The sequence below is a fragment of the Lingula anatina genome, chromosome 3 (genome assembly GCF_051362555.1).
Source record: "Lingula anatina isolate TDL-2025a chromosome 3, LinAna3.0, whole genome shotgun sequence".
NCBI classification, from domain to species: Eukaryota; Metazoa; Brachiopoda; class Lingulata; order Lingulida; family Lingulidae; genus Lingula; species Lingula anatina.
This window is the reverse complement of record NC_141769.1, coordinates 23,099,813-23,116,851: the sequence shown is the minus strand read 5'-3', so window position 1 is coordinate 23,116,851 and position 17,039 is coordinate 23,099,813. Positions and strand designations below refer to the sequence as shown.

Genomic DNA, 17,039 nt, shown 5'->3' with positions numbered 1-17,039 from the left:
CCCCCACAAAAATATTTTACTGAATATTGCTGACATTTCTTGATTACAGAGAGCAGTGCTGCACCAACTGTGAAGCAGAAATGTTTCAGCATATTATGCGGGGTACCAAGCAAAGGACGCCCCACTGGATCTGCCGAAGAATCCATCCGGCCAACAGAACTACCGTCTGTACAAGAAACTATCAAATGGCAGCGGATTTTGAATGTGAATGCTGTTATTTTAATGGCGGTGACGGTGTTTGTTATGGCACTCCTCTATTAGAAATTGGCTTTGTCATATAAAAGGTATAACTTTTCTTGTTTGGTGATAACATTACGTAACAGATAACAAAAAGTCCAGGGCGCTCATCCTCCCCGATAGTGTAGCAAACATAAGTGTCCTCAGGTGGGATTACCTCCGCTTCCATTTCCACAGTCCACCGCTACCTAAATAGGAAATATAGATCGCCTCGGATCGTTTTCAACAAAAGTACTGGTTTAAGTTCAATCTTGAATGTCCTCGACTTTTTGCTGTATACACAGCATATGTTCGTTGGTCAGTCTTGATGGCATGAGAAGACGATTCATGAATACGTATCGTTTTTGAAACATTTACATCGTATCGAAATCAGTGCTAACTTAAAATTCTACCGTTCTTCTGCTGGCGTCGTTTAGTCTTTTTTGTTTGTTTTAATTAACTCAAATTTGAAATTTGAAAGCAGAATCAAATACGATACGCTAACTGTGGGTACATGTATATTCACAAGTAGTTTATTGACATAACTACATTGCATTTGTTTTCAAAATATGTATATTTTTTACCGAAGAATCATATAGAATGCAGTGGTTTTAACAGAGTTGCATGCGTGTAGGGTACGACCATCATAAGACCATCATAACAGAATACCAAGGCACAGAGATTATGGTAAAGGGTTAAACGAAACTTGGTCAACTGACTGATTGTTTTATACGGGTAGCTGACAGTTGTTTATAAACACGGGCACTACAGAAAAATCACATAAAATGACACAGGGGTATATAACTGAACAAAGATTAGTGCAGCAAAATTTTTTGATAAAAATAGTTTACGTAACAATTAGTGTTGACATATATCCGGACTCTATAGTTTTAGACACAACCGATAGCGATGTAGGCGGTGGGATTAATACCTCATGTCCAAAACACTGCCAATGTACACAATCACCAGATGACTCTGGCCCATCAGCTGCAATAAACTCGTTTGCACATATTTTGTATATGAGAGTCACAATCGCTTCTACTTATGGTTTCTCTAAACTGTCATTTCAACGACCCGTTCTGTATATTAACATCCGGCTCCACTTTTCTCCAGTCTATCTCCATACTTAGGTGCTGTTGAGATTTCCAAAGCTTGTAACGGTCCACATGGAAATACGCCGAAAGCATCTCCGCACCTAAAACAAACAATAAAATACTTTTTACAATGATGGTAAAAGACAGTACCAAAGAGTTTAAATTATAAAGATTTCGATGACGACGAAGGCATAGTTGAATCAACGAGTCGTATTAGATACAACTCCTTGGTGGAACTTAAATCTGATTAAAATTGTCTGACAGATAACTGAGGCGTAAATGGGTTCTTTTCTTTAAGAAAATACAAATGCATTTAAGTCAAACATACCTTCCCTTGACATCTCCAACGGAGCTTCAAATCTCACCATATTCGGCTTCATGAGTTCCGTTAAAGACTTACATAACTGAAATAAAATATGCAAATTTATCTCTGTTGTGACCCAGGAAATTAAATGAAAATGAAATTTAACGAAACATCTCCGTGAAATATAAAGACAGAAAGAACGTTGTGGGAGCATTTACTTCTTTCCTTCGGGGAAAAGACTTTTGTAATGCTGTAAAACGGAGAAACATCTAAAGTATTAGTAATAAACAAAGAATAACGTAAATTTTACAATAGCAAACTGTTAAATAAACCCGTGAAACACCAGAATGGTTGCGTTTGATGTTACAGTTTTTGCCTTAATTCTTTCATTCACCTTTTCTCCTTGTTTATTTCCATGGAGCCAAAAACCCATGAAGTACACCACAGCGTCCTCTGCCGGGCATTTAGTCATCAAAGGGCCGATCGAGGAGAAAAACCTAAAATCATTACTTTTTGATTAGTAAAATATGAGGTCGCTCTTCCAAGCCTGTGTTTAGGTGATGAGACTCCTGGTTATTGACTTTAACAGGCCATAGTTTAAATACGAGGAATCATAAATAAGACGATAGTACTGTGACGTTGGTACTGCGTGTTCTTTTCACAACAGGTCCGCAGCTCCCTTGTGTTACGCGTGATCATAAAGAGAATTTATAAGTGCGGACAGATCTTGGTTTACACTCTTGCCTAATTTGTTGGTGCAATATCAAATGAAAAGAACACTAAGGAGCCAATACTGACGGTTTTTGATGGTCACGTTGTTTTTCATCATTCAAAACTGGTGATCTTCAACTTTAACTCATTATAAAATGGCGTTGCACCCTCTACTTAAACAAGATTTGATAACACCTTATACCATTCCAGTTACACTTGGTCTATTTCTATAAGCTTTGACAAACGAGTGAAAATTTGACTGTCTGAAGCAGCCCCCTACTCTTACTTTTCCATGTCCTCTTCTCCCGGCTTATGCAACTTAGCTGGAGTGAGCACCCTTTTCTTTAGTATGTAGGCGTGGCCAGGACCTCCCTGAGAAAAAAACAGAAGACCATTTTTCATTTAAGTATTATGCAGCAAAATCAGGGCAAAGACACCCCATCAGCAGCAGCTTTTTGCTACCTCAAGTAAAAGAGATAATGGATCAAATATAATTGTAAATCGGATTAAGAGTTTAAGAACGTCAGAATTTGGAAAATTCCGAAAAACATAAATCTGACTGTAGTAGTACTGAAAGAGTTCTTGCTTGTGAGAATCTTTGCTTTTTAGTGAAGGATTTTAATATGATAGATACAACTGTCATCAGATCGTATGGAACTTTGTCAGGATTACGCGACAAATGAATGGTGATGCTTGACTGCAGAATGGTTTTACTGAGGGAAAAACTTCAAATACAGCAACGTGTCGTTTAATTTGTGATATCTCAAGAATAACCTACCTGGCAGTAAAATGCAATAGACTCAGCTTTGCTTCCTTGTTTATATTCATTTAGTCGTTTTTCGATCTTTTCTGAAAGAAAAAAGATTCTGTCGAGATAAAAGGCATAGGGATAAAGTACTTGCACACCATGGCCAAACTACCTACGGTTTTTCTATAAATATATATATATATATATTTTCTCTTGTGACAACGTGCGTGATATAACATTATACAAGAAAAAAACGACAATATTTGGGAAAATCTTTTCACTCGTTTCATAAAACTGCTTGTTATTTGACCAAATCTTCCAATTTTTTCTTGAAATTAGAATCCGATATACTCTAAAGATACCTCGACTTATTCTAATTGCAAATTAACCTTCAGGTAGATCGCACAGAATATTATTACCTGCTAGTTTCGGAAATGATGTCTTTTCAAAATCCTGAAAAAAAAAAACGAAATGGAACTTTAATGCCGATTTCATGTGAAACTGGGCTCAGAAATTGTTGAAGTGTTTGAAAGATATGGCTTATATAGCACAGAAAATGTTACGAAATTCATGAACACACAACTGTCTACATGTACAAAGCCTTAAGGATTTTACCAATTAAAGCCTAGCTATGAAAAGTTTTAGATGGACGGTTATTACTTCCATGCCCAGTTAACAGAGCGTTCTTCCATACATAAACCATGGACAAATGAAACAGATTAATTGTCCAAGATTAAACTGATTAAATGGATATAATTCGCATTAATTGTCACGTCTCAATCGTGTTTATAGAATTCATGCTGTTAATCAATTAGTAAGAAAATAAAGCAAGTAAGAAAATACATATACTGACCGTCAATAAGTACGTTCCAGTAAAACCTAAACTTTTTAGCAGCTATGGAAATAGATTTGTTTTTAGGGTTTCTTCATTGAAGTGATTAGTTGTCATTGGTAGTGTTTCTAAATTTGTCAGTCATTGGGTACATATGGTAGACATGTAAAATTTGGCCAAAATGTCCACTTGTCTTGCAAATTTTATTAGCAGCATGTGTAGGGTATGGCATGGTAACCCTCTGCACGGATTGCTCCGTTAAATGCCACCTTTATAACCTACTTATTCTGTGATATGATGGTTACCAACGTTTCTTCTTCTAAATTTTGTCAGTCAGTGGGTATATATATGGTAGACATGTGAAATATGGTAAAATGCCCCCTTGTCAGCCTTCAGGAAGTCACTACATTTGAATGTCTTACACCCCATTTCCATAGATTTTTAGATCGATCTATCCCTGTGGGGAGTCTCACTAGATTACTGTCAGCTTGTCCGGCTTAAGCGTCTGTCCCGCCTACTAAAAGCTGTAAGGGGGTAATTAACTATGGTGTCCGCTCGGCTGACTGCAATTTAGCCTGAACCCCCAGGGAGTTAGGTCGATCTAAAACTTAATCTTTAGATCGATTTAAATCTCTGGAAAAGCACCCTTTGTAGTGACACTGTTATACAGTCACAACTTTCTTATGTGTGTTACTTTGATAATAAATTACATAAAAAAAACTCCCTAGAACATTCTTTATTGACGGCCAGTGCATAGCATAAAGACGAGCAATGAATTATAATATTTTACTTACATAGGCTATAGTAATGATGTGGCTTTCCTTTTTCACCACATGCTTGATCAACTGTTCAGCTTTTTGAACATTGGAAGACACTAACTGAAAATCGGAATCAAAATATTTGCTAATCACCAACAAACAGAATACCACTGATTTAAAAATTTTGGAAATTATTTTCACAGTTTTGATATTCATTTTCAATAAAAGCCTTATGTTATTTAAAAAAAAAAAGCAACGTAGCAGGTAGTAACACAAAATGGCTGAAACTAGAATGTAAAAGAATGCATTACTTGTTGAATATTCATTATGGTAATCAAATATGCTTTGTTTTACAATTTCTGGAAAATCAAACCTTTTAATGCAGACAAGGAATCAAAGAGATGCTACTGTTCGTCATAAATCCTCTGGGCTTCAAACAAAAAGGAATTCATGACCCATAAACATGTTGTAAGCAATTACCAAAATCCTCGGTCTTATCGTCCGTGAAATAAGCTGCGAGCGATCTTCTCTCTTCAGTTTTCCGCATTTTTTCAGTTCCTTTTCTTTTTCTACGCTGTAACCAATGGAATTTGCCTCTAAAGTCTGCTCTGCGAACCATTTTACATCTATGATATCATCTTGAAATGAATTCAGTTCTTCTTCGGTTTGTTCACCTAAAACACAAAATGCGTTTATTTTGTGTTTATTTATTTTGCAATGCAATGCCACTATCATATGTATCTGGTTGTAGCAAGGACAAGTAAACAATTTTCAAGTTCAGAAAGTGGAAAACGGATGCTAACTTGAAACTAAAGGTGATATCACTATTAGTGCTCGGTCGCAAATTGGATGCTTTCGAGTTATGCAATAGCGACGAATCGCCATGCTTGCGCTCGGTCGCAATTTGTGATGCTGCCGAGTTATGGAGCCCCATGATTACGTACCACGTGCCACCAGTGTTATTTTCAGCAGAGATTTCACATTCACTGTCTCGCAGTGATATACCCCTCTAAATACATTGGTCAGTTTATACATCTATCATTTTAAATTCTTCATAACATATTTCATAGGTTTCGGAATTACAGTGCCGCCGGAATCTCCCCTTACAATAAAACTTACTATAAAACTACTATTTGCCAAGTACTTAGTTTTTCTAACAACAGCAAAAAAAGGTTAAGTATTCTTCTAATCAGTAATCATGTCATTTAAGATCCCACAACCATTTCAGTTTTAAGAAGCAATGAACTAAAATGGGATCTTGCTGACGTTTGACTTTTCAGGGAGATTGCAAACGCATTCCCCCTTAACAAAAATTACATTCTCCTCTATTTCCTGTCCTATTTTGTTTTAAATATTTCTTATTCTTTTTTATTTCTATCTGGTATTTGTTTCATCACTCTTTTATTGAAACTCTCCAAGTAGATTATCCGTGGCCTTCATCTTCTTTTTCCTTCTGAGCATTCTATATAAGTCAGAATTTCACCCTTACTTCCCCACAACTCCTGTGTGAAAATATTAATCAACTGGTGCCCATTTGGTACTGATGTTTTTTTTTTCAGGATATTTTATCCTGTAAAATATCCCTTTATCAAAACGCGAGGCATATAAAACCAACATAAATTGTCTTACCTATTTTTATTTCTTCGCTCCAGTCGACACGTTTTAATTTTCCTTCTTCTTTCCATTGCCTGCTGCGATTTTCTCTTTTTTCGTGTCTCTTTTCTAATGTTTCGCTCAGCTGTTGATTGGAAAGTCTCCTTCTATACATTCTGAAATTAAAAAAAAAGAAACTTTAGTTTGATAACGGGTCCATCACCATGAAACAAAAGCCTACTTGTTTTTTTTTTTTTTTTTCACTTTCGTACATCGGAACATCAATTTTTTCTTAGCAATAATTTTGCCATAATTTATCATTTTAGTAAATACTTTTTTGGGTTTGATGACAGAAAAGTTCGACCAACGTACATTGCCAAAGTAGTGTGACTGTCGTTCAGTTTTTTATCATCACACCTAGGGAGTCTTGATAATGTGTTAAGCATTTTTCCTGATGTCCAGTTTTTTCCTTCCATCCTTCCACTTTGGGAAACATCAACAGAGGTGTCGTTTGCATACTTTGGGCGTCCTGAATAATCCTGCCTGTTCTCCTTCAGTTTAAAAACGTGATATGCTCTATTACATGTATGCAACATCGGCGTGTAAGAGATCTTGTCTCCATTTTTATCGACAAGGATTCTATTTCTATGACCGCAGCATATGCACGTGACGTATCTAAACGACATGTTGTTAAGGCCAGGTATCAAATACATAAGCGCCCTTAATGCTTTAAGGTGCAACTAATGGCTTTTAGTTAGAAAATGATTAATGGACCATGCCCTGGTTTAGATACGTCGCATTAGATCACCATATTCAACTTTTCATCCCACCACTGTACTCAATCCCATCGTTTGTATATAATGCCCAAAATATGCATCAGTTTATACCACAATCAAATTCAAAATCTTTGTGAATCTTTGTGAATTTTACCAAACAGGAATGACACCATATGTCTCAGAATGGGCAATTCATTTGTCCCAAACCTCTGTTCACATTGTGCTGTTCCTTTGGAGCGTTGTTTCATTCCTACCAGTATGCTAGCATAACTCTCATAAATTAACTGGTGGACATCTCGTGTGGTATCAGCACCTTCAAGAATTAACTTCCACGTTCAATAAAATCCTCATAAAATCTCAAGATACACTGAATTCTTTTCGGGTCACCGTAAGTTCCAAAACCAAATTGCAAAAGACTAACAGACAAATCATCATCAGCGACCCTAAAAACGTCTGCCACCTTAGCTTTTTAGAAGTTCATCAAGGTACAGATATCATACGTCTCCTCTGAATTATTTATTAAGATAAGATGGATATGTGCCATTTATATCAAAATTCGTGTGTAATATGATTTCCCATGGGTCCACGTAGTAATCAATCCAGGTAAGCCGAGATGTTCATTAAATGGCGGTTCACGCACTTTATTGGATGTGTCCCGAACTGAAGAAGCAGATGTCAGTGCAATTTCTACAGTTAGTTAGAGTTAAAGGAAAAATTAGATCTATTAAGAAATATTATGGTCTAGTCAATTACTGTTAAAGGGTTACTGTATCAGGTTTCGACATCTTTGAATTTGTTTCAAATATCATTTCGCCTCTGTGTTCTCCTCTGTCACTTCTGACAACGCTGAATTTGCTTTCATCTGAGAACTGTATCATTGTCCAGTTGTTGGCTGGTATCCATACATTCTGGTATAGCATCCAACTCTGCGTAGAACGGCGATCACTGGTCTCCTAACAACAACCCTGCCAAAATAACGGCGGTTGTGCAGACGTCTTCAGCCAGTAAACTCAGAAACACGGTTTGCCCTATTCTCGTTCAATGCTGCAGTCAGGTCCCGACATGTCATGGAACGTTTTCTACGAGGAAGTCGTGTTAACATTCTCTCTTCTCTATGTGTGATTTCCTTCTGTCGGCTTTAACCAGACAATTTTGCTTATGTGCCTCTTTTGTTAAGATGTTGTCTAACCTTCTGAATGATTCTCATGGAACAACCCGACCTTTTGGCCATTCGGAGTGTCAAAACTAACTTCTATGTCAGCCGCTTGGTAAAAATGTATTCCTCTCACTTAGATGCCGCATATTAAAATATATTTGGTGTCGGGGTATTTCAGTGGTCACGCTAGGTAGGTCAATGTTATAGTACTCGCATCCTCAATTTATTTGAAGATCGGTAGCCTAGATTTTATGCAATTGTAAATTCAAATCTATGGGCACCTTTGCAGCAATGTGCATAAATGCATAAGGGATGATATTTTTCAAGAGTATATAGGCCTACTTCGCCGCACTATTAAGTAACCTACTTTACTATTAATTGTCTATCAATAAGATTAATTGATTCAAGAACTTTTTGTACGCATTTTTAACATGTTCACCTGAGCGTTTCAATGTATCAAACGATTTTTTCAAAGTAGTCAGACATTGAATACTCTTACCTTTGAATTTTCGTGGCAGCTTTGGATGCCTCGTTCGATCTTTCTCTGGACCTGTACCCACGCCATATACTGGGAAAAATTGAGAATCAAGGTGTTGAAATAAAAACCAACTTTTAGTATATAATCTTCAAAAAGCAAATATTATGTAACACTTGCTGTAAGAATGTTAAGTTACTTAGAATTTACGAGGCGAATGTGTCCATCAACTAGGAGAATGGTACTTCCGGACTCATCCAACTTAATCACATTCCACATAAAAATATGAATTGTATGTGTCATCGTATTTGAATTATAACCCAACTGTTTAAAGGACTGGTAATATTTTAATCCAACACACATAAAGCATTATTATCGAATAACCATACCATCTTAACGCTGCAGATACCCGTTTTACTTTTCCCTTTCCACATATCCATCCATTCATGTTATCAGTCATACACCATGCTATCCAACAAGTCAGACACTTCACATTCTCTTCATGTTCTTCACTGCCACAACACCCATGATATTTGATCATAACTGTGCCAGTGAACATTTGGGGTAGACCAAAGATGACTTCTGACCGATAAGTTAAACAGATGGATGGACAATATGCTTTTGCAATGTTATTTCTTAAACGATACACGCTGGGCAAAAAAAGAAGACAAAATGGCTTTCTGTGACTGTCTGTTATGTATCATCCCCTCTCTTTTGGGACGAAAGTCGGGTATCGTGTTATCCTGCTCTGTTATCCCAATCGCGCATCAGTGCGTTCGTGAGTCAGTGTTTCTGTGCGTTAATATATAATTTCCGATATCTCCTCTTAGATTCCAGATTTAGTGACCTGTCATAAGGGATGTGCATGGGTTTTTTAGAATTTTAATGTGCCTGGGGATTGGGCTGTCCCTGGGGTGGTTTATCTAAATTCTTTTCATAATGAAATTTCCGCATTATCTTCCTAAACCATTAGAGTCAGGAAGTTGAAACTTAAGTCATCGATAGACCTATCATCAGGGATGTTCATGGGCATTTCAGAGATTTAGTGCAACAGGGGCTGGGCTGCCCCTGGGGGTGTTTTGATTTTAAATTCTTTTCAGATCGTATTTTCCGCCATCTCCTCCTAGACCATTAGGGGTAGGAAGTTAAAATTTTAGTGATTGGTAGACCTATCATCAGGGGTGTGAATGGGCATTTCAAAATTTTAGTGCAACATGGGGTTGAGCTGTTCCTGGGGGTGGCTGATTCTAAATTCTTTTCATATTGATGTCTTCTAACTTCTCCAAGATCGTTAAAATGAGGACATTTAAACTTTGGGGATTGGCCTTTTAGCACAGGTGTACATCGGCACTTCAGAATTTTAGTGCCCCTTGGCATAGGGCTCTCCCCTGGGAGCAGATGATTCTAATTCTTTATTTCATGGGAATTTCTGCTATTTCTTCATAGGCCATTGGAGAGAAGAAGTTAAAGCTTATAGGGAAATAATAGACCAATCATAAGGGATTTGCATGGACACATTGGCATTTTGTTGCGTCTTAGGGTAGGGCTGTCCCTAGGAGTGGATGATTCAAAATTTCTATATTGTAACTTCAGCTATCTCCTCCTGGACCATTAGAGCAAGGAAGTTAAAACTTTTGGGATTGATAGACCTGTCATCAGGAATGTTGATGAGACATTCATAATTTATATGCTCCTGGGGGTTGGGCTGTCCCTTGAGGTGGGGTGGGGTATCTTTATGATGTTATTGAGGATTATTTGCAAAAATTATACATATAGGACCCAGGCATTGCTGGATATAGACGATGCAGAAACTCAGTAGGTGTGCCAGCTAGAAAATGGAGGACATTAATAAAATTAAGAAAAAAGACTTCTTGAATTTCCGGATCATTACGTAAATGAATCTATGGCATACTCAGTTAAGTATAATATAAGTGGTCGGGGGCGGACGCAATTCTTTTTCTTCTCGCTGCCCGTCATTGTGTCCTCATCTTTGTCTTCATTCTGGCCCTTTGATGACGTCATACCAGTACCGTGGACTTGTATTGCAGGCATACATATTTCGTCTCCCTAAATTATTATATATAATATGTATGATCAACAAGATCTACAAAAATAAAGGCAATTGTAGTCTCATTAGTCTTATGCCCGTCTTTGAGGTTGATTTGTCAGTGTTTAAAAAATTATTATTATCTGATTTTGAAAATTTTTGTTGTGGGTCATCCCACAAAAAATAAGTGAACATTTGAGTAACGTCAGTCATTCACACGTTTCGTGTAATAATTGCATTGCTGTCTTATAGCACGTTTTAATTACTGTTGATTTTTTTCCATATTGGAGTTGAGAAAATAATGGGGCATATCAGAATTATGCAAATGTTTCTCAAAATTTGTGCGTCAGTACAGGGCGATTAGCGTTCCTCTTATTGTCGCTGACATAATATAATTATATAAATTTGGATGAAATTTTGTCAATCATTTACGTATTAGATTTGATGGTTTGGAAGTGTTTTTACTTAATTGTAGAAAAGTCAAAAGCACGAAAACAAATGTTTGATAACATTTCTGTTACAACTTCGGTCTGCTTATTTTACAGAATGTGAAATATGATTTTACTTCGGGAAAAAACACGTATCATTTCTTTTCCCCGTTGGACTAGAGAGGGCGCCACAGTAGGAAGTAGCCAGAACTTGTTTGAAGCACATACTTTTTAGGGATTGAAAACTTGTCAGAAATTGATCAATTAATTTAAAAAAATGTCATTGGTTATAGGTATCGCACGTAAAACTTTTTGGGGATAGTAGTAAATATAACTGATGAAGAGGATGTCGGACCAAATAATAATGATAATAATAATATAATCGTAATCAAATTAACAAATATGTGAATGATTTGTTCGAAACCCCCCATACCTGCAGTAGCTCGAACATAACGTGGATATCCTTATCGCAGGCGTCCAGCTGAGCCACTGAGTCCCCGTACACTGCAGCTAAGACTTCAACATCCTCCGCCATTGCGCTCACAGTGAGTCACTTACACCTCCCTAAACCTTCTATCATTCAGCTGTCACTTGGTTAACGTAATTATTCTGTACCGTCCCAGATAGGCACAAAAAACTCAGTTTAATATTCATTATATTAGATCAGTCGATCCGTGGTCTAACATATGCACAATTTCTTAGTCGGTTGTGTCATGCATAGCTCAAAGTATTCTGTAACGAATTCGCTCTGCCGCTTTCGAATTTGTTGAATACTTGATCTTCATCTAAACCACACAAATAACTTGCTTGATACATGTTTTGAAAAGTTAGGTCACAAAAACATTGACCGGTGCCATACCGTGAGCAAGTATTTCAAAACATGGCTCAAATCTATACAACATAAAACAACTTGTCTACAGCAGCATGCGTAACTGCCTCATACCGGTCGTTTCCTGTTTTCGTGTTGTTCAATTTTTTAAATCGGATAATTTATTGATATTGCATTGGTCGTCTTTTGTACTACTTAGCGCACCGACGCCCTCCCTTCAGCATCAAAAAAGAAGACTTCGTTAAATCAATGCAATCCTTAATCACCGGCCCATTGATCTCTGGAGGAAATTGACCCCAAACGCCCTGCTTTGATTGCGTGGATGCGAATAAATTGTTAGGATGAGACCTTGGTTTCCTGGGGCGAAGGTGAAACTTTAAAGTACCCAGTTTAATGTCAACATATTTTTGAGATGTTTAATATCATATCGCAATATTTATAATAGCAAAACCCACAATCAGCAAAGGGAAACCATTAGATTGATGACAAAGGCCTACATAATGACATTAAGAAATTAAGAGTTTTTTCTTCGGATCGTCCCATATACATTGTACTGTTTTAGTTAGGAAAATATGCCCAAAAAGACACTGGTGTGAAGGCAATGCAATTTGCCCTTTTTGCCTTTCCAACATACCAGTTGTGTACAGATTTGTGCCAGAGAAAACATAATTATTACTTGACTCACGACGCATGCAGCAGAAAAAAATGTCTGTCTCGTGTAATGAAGTATCACTAACAAAATCAAGCAGTTGATTAAAACCGCCATCGATTGTCCGGGAAATGAATCCAAATCATCAATACAGAAGTCACTTTTAACCACCCAAAGAAAGGAGTGATATTATTGGCGCGAAATGCGCTAGAGAATGGAACTTTTAACTGCAAATTATCACTGGTATAAAATAAATGCTACCGGGGACACCATTTTAGTCAAAGCACATGATCAAACCATTATCTACTGGTCATTTTCCCTTCCATCTCTTTCACTCTCTTTCTCTCTCTTTCTCTGCTTACGACTGTATTTTCAGCACGGCCACCATTGCTCTACCATCTGCTAGTGGGTCGGCGCACTGTAGTGATGTTCGGTTGGTGTTTACAGGGGCTTAAATGAACAGAGTGGGTGGGGTCTGAGTAAGATATGCAATTTAAAACAAGTAGTATAATTGTTATATAAAAGCTAAGACTGTGTTTAAATTAAGATTGCAGAATTTGCTATATTAGCCTCGACAATATAAGAAAACAAATTTTTAGTATTTAAAGGCATAATAACTCTTTGTATGAGACCTATATTTCATAATAAAAACCTTGTGAATAACTCATAGAAATATAATATATTCTGTTTTACCACAAAAACAGCAGTTATAGCTTTTATTCTGATATTTGAACTTGTCTTTAGACCACGTGACCTCCATTGATGTCTATACTCTGTTAAAATCTCTTAAGAGATTTTAACAAAAAACCAAACTTTTTAGAAAAAAACCAGGGACTAACTTTGAATGTAAAAATGGATTCATTAACCATTGGTAAGCATGGGAAAATTGTTGTTTACTCCAGGAAAATTCATTTTTTGGCCGAAACGAAGAGTTATTATTGCTTTAAGCTTAATGTGCTTCAAACATAAATGGTACAATAATGTTATGGGTCTTTTAGATAATTTTATTCCTTATAAGCATAAAGTGTATAGATTCCATATGAATCATTTTTAACATACCTTTTCCGTTTCCACCCTGAGCGCTTGTTGCGGTAGCTGCACCTTTACCCTGGCTGCAATAACAAACCAATAAACGCAACTGACACAGTGCAATTGTCCAGACTTTCAAGAGTGACAAATATTGTGTCAAACTGAATGTTTGCAGATCATGCTGTTCGTAAGGTTTATTATACTTTCTTTGCAACATATATTGAATATACTGAATAAATACATAGACATGATAAAAACACATACGTATATATATTATAAATCTCACACATTGCTTGTTTGCAATATATGCATTGATAATATTACGGGTCTTTTCAATCCTAATTCATTGTCATCTCCCTGAGGAAAATACAACCCGAGCTGCGGCATACGTGGCGCTCAGAGTTAGCATTAACAATGACCAGCTTCAATACCATATGACCAGGTTATTTTCCCTATTTCAACCCAAACTTAGATCCCATTCCCAAAGACACCATCATTCTGCGTGGATCGATCCAACTCTCGGGGACTCTCGCTAAGTGCAATCAGCTTAACTGAACGACACACCTCTTGTTTTCAACGTACTTGTATAATCACCAGCTTTTCTATTTATTTCACTCCAGTATGAGGCGTCTCATTCAGTTTAAAAACTGACTGTGCACAGTCAGCGAGAGGCCCCGTATAGTTGGGTTGATCCACGTAGACCGATGGTGCCTATGGGAATGGGGCCTTAGATACACTTAAGATGGAGAAATGATTTTGGAAATACTTTTCTCAATTTGACAAAAATTACACAAAAAAGTTAATACTAGAACAGTTATACGGGACAAAGCAAGCATAGTTGGCACAACTAACCTTGCATTTTTCTTCTCTTTTGATGCACCTGATCCCATGTTGGCCTTGTGGAGAGAATTTTTAAGTTGTATCTACGCCGTTTCTTTTGAGTGAAACGTCAAAACTGATCTGGAGTGGTGACTCGCAAAGCTTCAGAAATTTGGGAAAAGATTGCGTCTCTGCTGTGATTTCTGAAGACCAGTTATTTCCATGTTCTTGAAGTCCTTGTATGGCCAGCTATTTGCTTGATCAACAGGGTCAGTTTTTCATACCTTTAAATTCTTAAAGGAAACCGTTTGCATAAACATTAATAGACAAGATGTCAAATATACATGTACTGAGACGCTTACTGCATCAGTCTCTCTTCAGTAGGTGGGTCGATCGCCATTAGAAACGATTGTCATCAGTGAAATAATTGCCTGCAGTTACATAGAAATTTAGTTGTATGTTCCCTTTTCATTTTAATACCCACGTGAATCGGACTTAGCACACCTGATGTTTACATGGTGTATTGTGCGCCTAAATAATCTAGCTATAATAAATATGAATGGTTGGGCTGGTCAGTTCAAAACATTGTAAAAACATTTGTCGCATGGGTGGACGATAAGTTCTGCCTTCTCCAACACAATCGATTTATACTTCATATGAAAATACGAGAAACCCAAAACTGGACTCGTGAAAATGATGTAACCCACCGTAGCGTTAAATCTTCCATGAAAATAAACCAACTTGAATCTCGGAGTTAGCTAGGTTTTCATATTGTTTAGCTGATTATTCAACTAGAAAAAGACACGCCAAACACATAATATTGTTTATGGGACAATTAAATTTCCATATGTGTGATTTAAACGATTTGTCAGCAACACAAATGTTTTGAAAACGGGTGGGAATATGTCAAGAAAAATACGATATCGGAAATAAAGTAATAAATTCACACTTGGAGAATTATAAAGATAGGCCTATTATCAAAATTAAAGTCCTTGCGTACAGTGTAGGCCGAAGTCTCTTTAAAAGCAGCCTCATAAAGCCGTTGTCTGCTATATAGGCCTAGCTCTTATGCAGATTTATTTCATTTTTCCCCTCAAGATGTCTAAACCGAGTCTGTAGAATTGGTACGTCCATGTATTAAAAGTTCTTTGATATCAAAGCAAACGCTATTGAATAATCATTCTCGTCTGACACGAATAAAATTGTTTGTTGAACAATTTCGCGGAATTGCTTCGTGAAAATGCTTGAGATGCGCTGGATCACAACAGATGCAATCATCAGTTTCGGAGGCAGATTAGACAAGTAGATAAGCCTACCCCCTCCCCACCTTTGTTGGGTCCGCCCATTTAACTTTTTTTTTCTTGGCGTCCTGGCGCTGACTGAAATAGATAGGGATACTTTTTCGAATAGAAAAACAAAGGGACTTCTCTGGCAACTTAAGGAAATAAATGACAAAGTTTTTCGTTCAACCTTGCGTAAATTTGTACAAATTATAGAAGTACAATATTGAGATTGAATAAATTATAGTTTTAATTGCACTAATTCTGCCTAATTGTTAATTGCACCTAAAAACAATTTTCTTGTTTCGTTCCCCCTTCTTATCCCAACCCCTTGGTGTGCCATGTTGGCTTTCAAAAATCGATCAGTCGTGCTCCTTTGGCAGTGGGCTACTTGAATTATAGGATAGTTTTTCGAGATTTATTTGAAACGATGCTTAGGCGATTGGGACGAATGCCCCCATGGGTTTATTTGAGGAACGGTACAATTGATCAGTTTTGGACTTTTGAAATAGTATTCCAGGTTATTTTAGGTATATTTTAATACAATACACAATCGGAATACTGTTGTGTAAATGCTGTATAATAACTAAAATAAAAACCATTCAAGCTCGTGACTCATTCGTCCCTGGAGTAAATTGGAGTATCGTCACGTGACTTCGCGCGACCGGAAGTTACCGCAACATGGAGGAGTAAAGAAAGTTTTTACGCTCTTCGTTCCTGAGGTGTTTTTTGCAAGAATTTTGGCATTTTGAAAGAGATCGCGCATTTTATAGCTAATGTGAACTTAATGCACTTCTGAAGTTGTTAGCGTTAGCTTTAAATTAAGACTTTCGAACACTGGACTGCACAAATCTCCTGTGTAAATTTGAAGACTCGCGGCACTGGATTTATATCAAGCACTTTGGCCTTGCTCTACAAGGTCGATGGAGAGCTACTGTTAGCGAAACACAGAATCACGTATGCCTTATGGATTAGCCGTCTCTGGCAACGATAGCCTCAGAAGAATGCCAGAATCAAAGAAAATGCCGTCCAAGAAGCAGTACGATCTTGTGTCGGACGATGGTTACGACAGTAGGATTCCTCTGCACAACGAAGAGGCTTTCCAACATGGGATATCCTTCACTGCCAAGGTATGTGGATTAGAAATTATTCAGATCATAATTTAAGGTTTTGTAAGGTGAGGAACTCATTACTTTTTCAAGTTAAGCAGTTTAGTTAATATTTTTTGCAGAAAAATTGGAGGGATAAAACTTTTTCATAATCTTAACATTTTGATGACCCTTTAGTTTTTTATT

The 17,039-nt window shown here is 37.1% G+C and overlaps 2 protein-coding genes across 4 annotated transcripts in view; one reads left to right on the top strand and one right to left on the bottom strand.

Moving 5' to 3' along the window:
• Positions 1-668: 668 nt before the first annotated feature.
• LOC106157729 (NMDA receptor synaptonuclear signaling and neuronal migration factor) lies at positions 669-15,214 on the bottom strand. 3 transcript variants are annotated; one of them, XM_013533467.2, is made up of 13 exons: positions 14,498-15,214; positions 13,676-13,728; positions 12,979-13,066; positions 8,688-8,756; positions 6,293-6,432; positions 5,144-5,337; positions 4,700-4,783; positions 3,493-3,526; positions 3,104-3,174; positions 2,612-2,697; positions 2,009-2,111; positions 1,639-1,714; positions 673-1,411 (listed from the first exon to the last, which is right to left on the bottom strand). In XM_013533467.2, exons 1-13 carry the CDS (start codon positions 14,533-14,535, stop codon positions 1,278-1,280), a joined length of 1,170 nt encoding a protein of 389 aa, XP_013388921.2. In that variant the 5' UTR covers positions 14,536-15,214; the 3' UTR covers positions 673-1,277. The 3 variants fall into 3 exon arrangements, with proteins under 3 accessions (XP_086865994.1, XP_086865992.1, XP_013388921.2); XM_087009866.1 differs by lacking the exons at positions 12,979-13,066; positions 13,676-13,728; positions 14,498-15,214 and adding exons at positions 10,576-10,730; positions 11,572-12,954 and having other exon boundaries at positions 670-1,411; XM_087009868.1 differs by lacking the exons at positions 8,688-8,756; positions 12,979-13,066; positions 13,676-13,728; positions 14,498-15,214 and adding an exon at positions 6,629-6,779 and having other exon boundaries at positions 669-1,411.
• A 1,183-nt stretch (positions 15,215-16,397) lies between these two features.
• Positions 16,398-17,039, top strand: part of LOC106168457 (carboxyl-terminal PDZ ligand of neuronal nitric oxide synthase protein-like) — a 37,676-nt gene continuing 37,034 nt past the window's right edge. Inside the window, exon 1 of the mRNA XM_087008491.1 lies at positions 16,398-16,874. Coding sequence (XP_086864617.1) covers positions 16,704-16,874 — 171 coding nt within the window. The 5' untranslated portion in view covers positions 16,398-16,703. The remainder of the gene's footprint in view (positions 16,875-17,039) is intronic.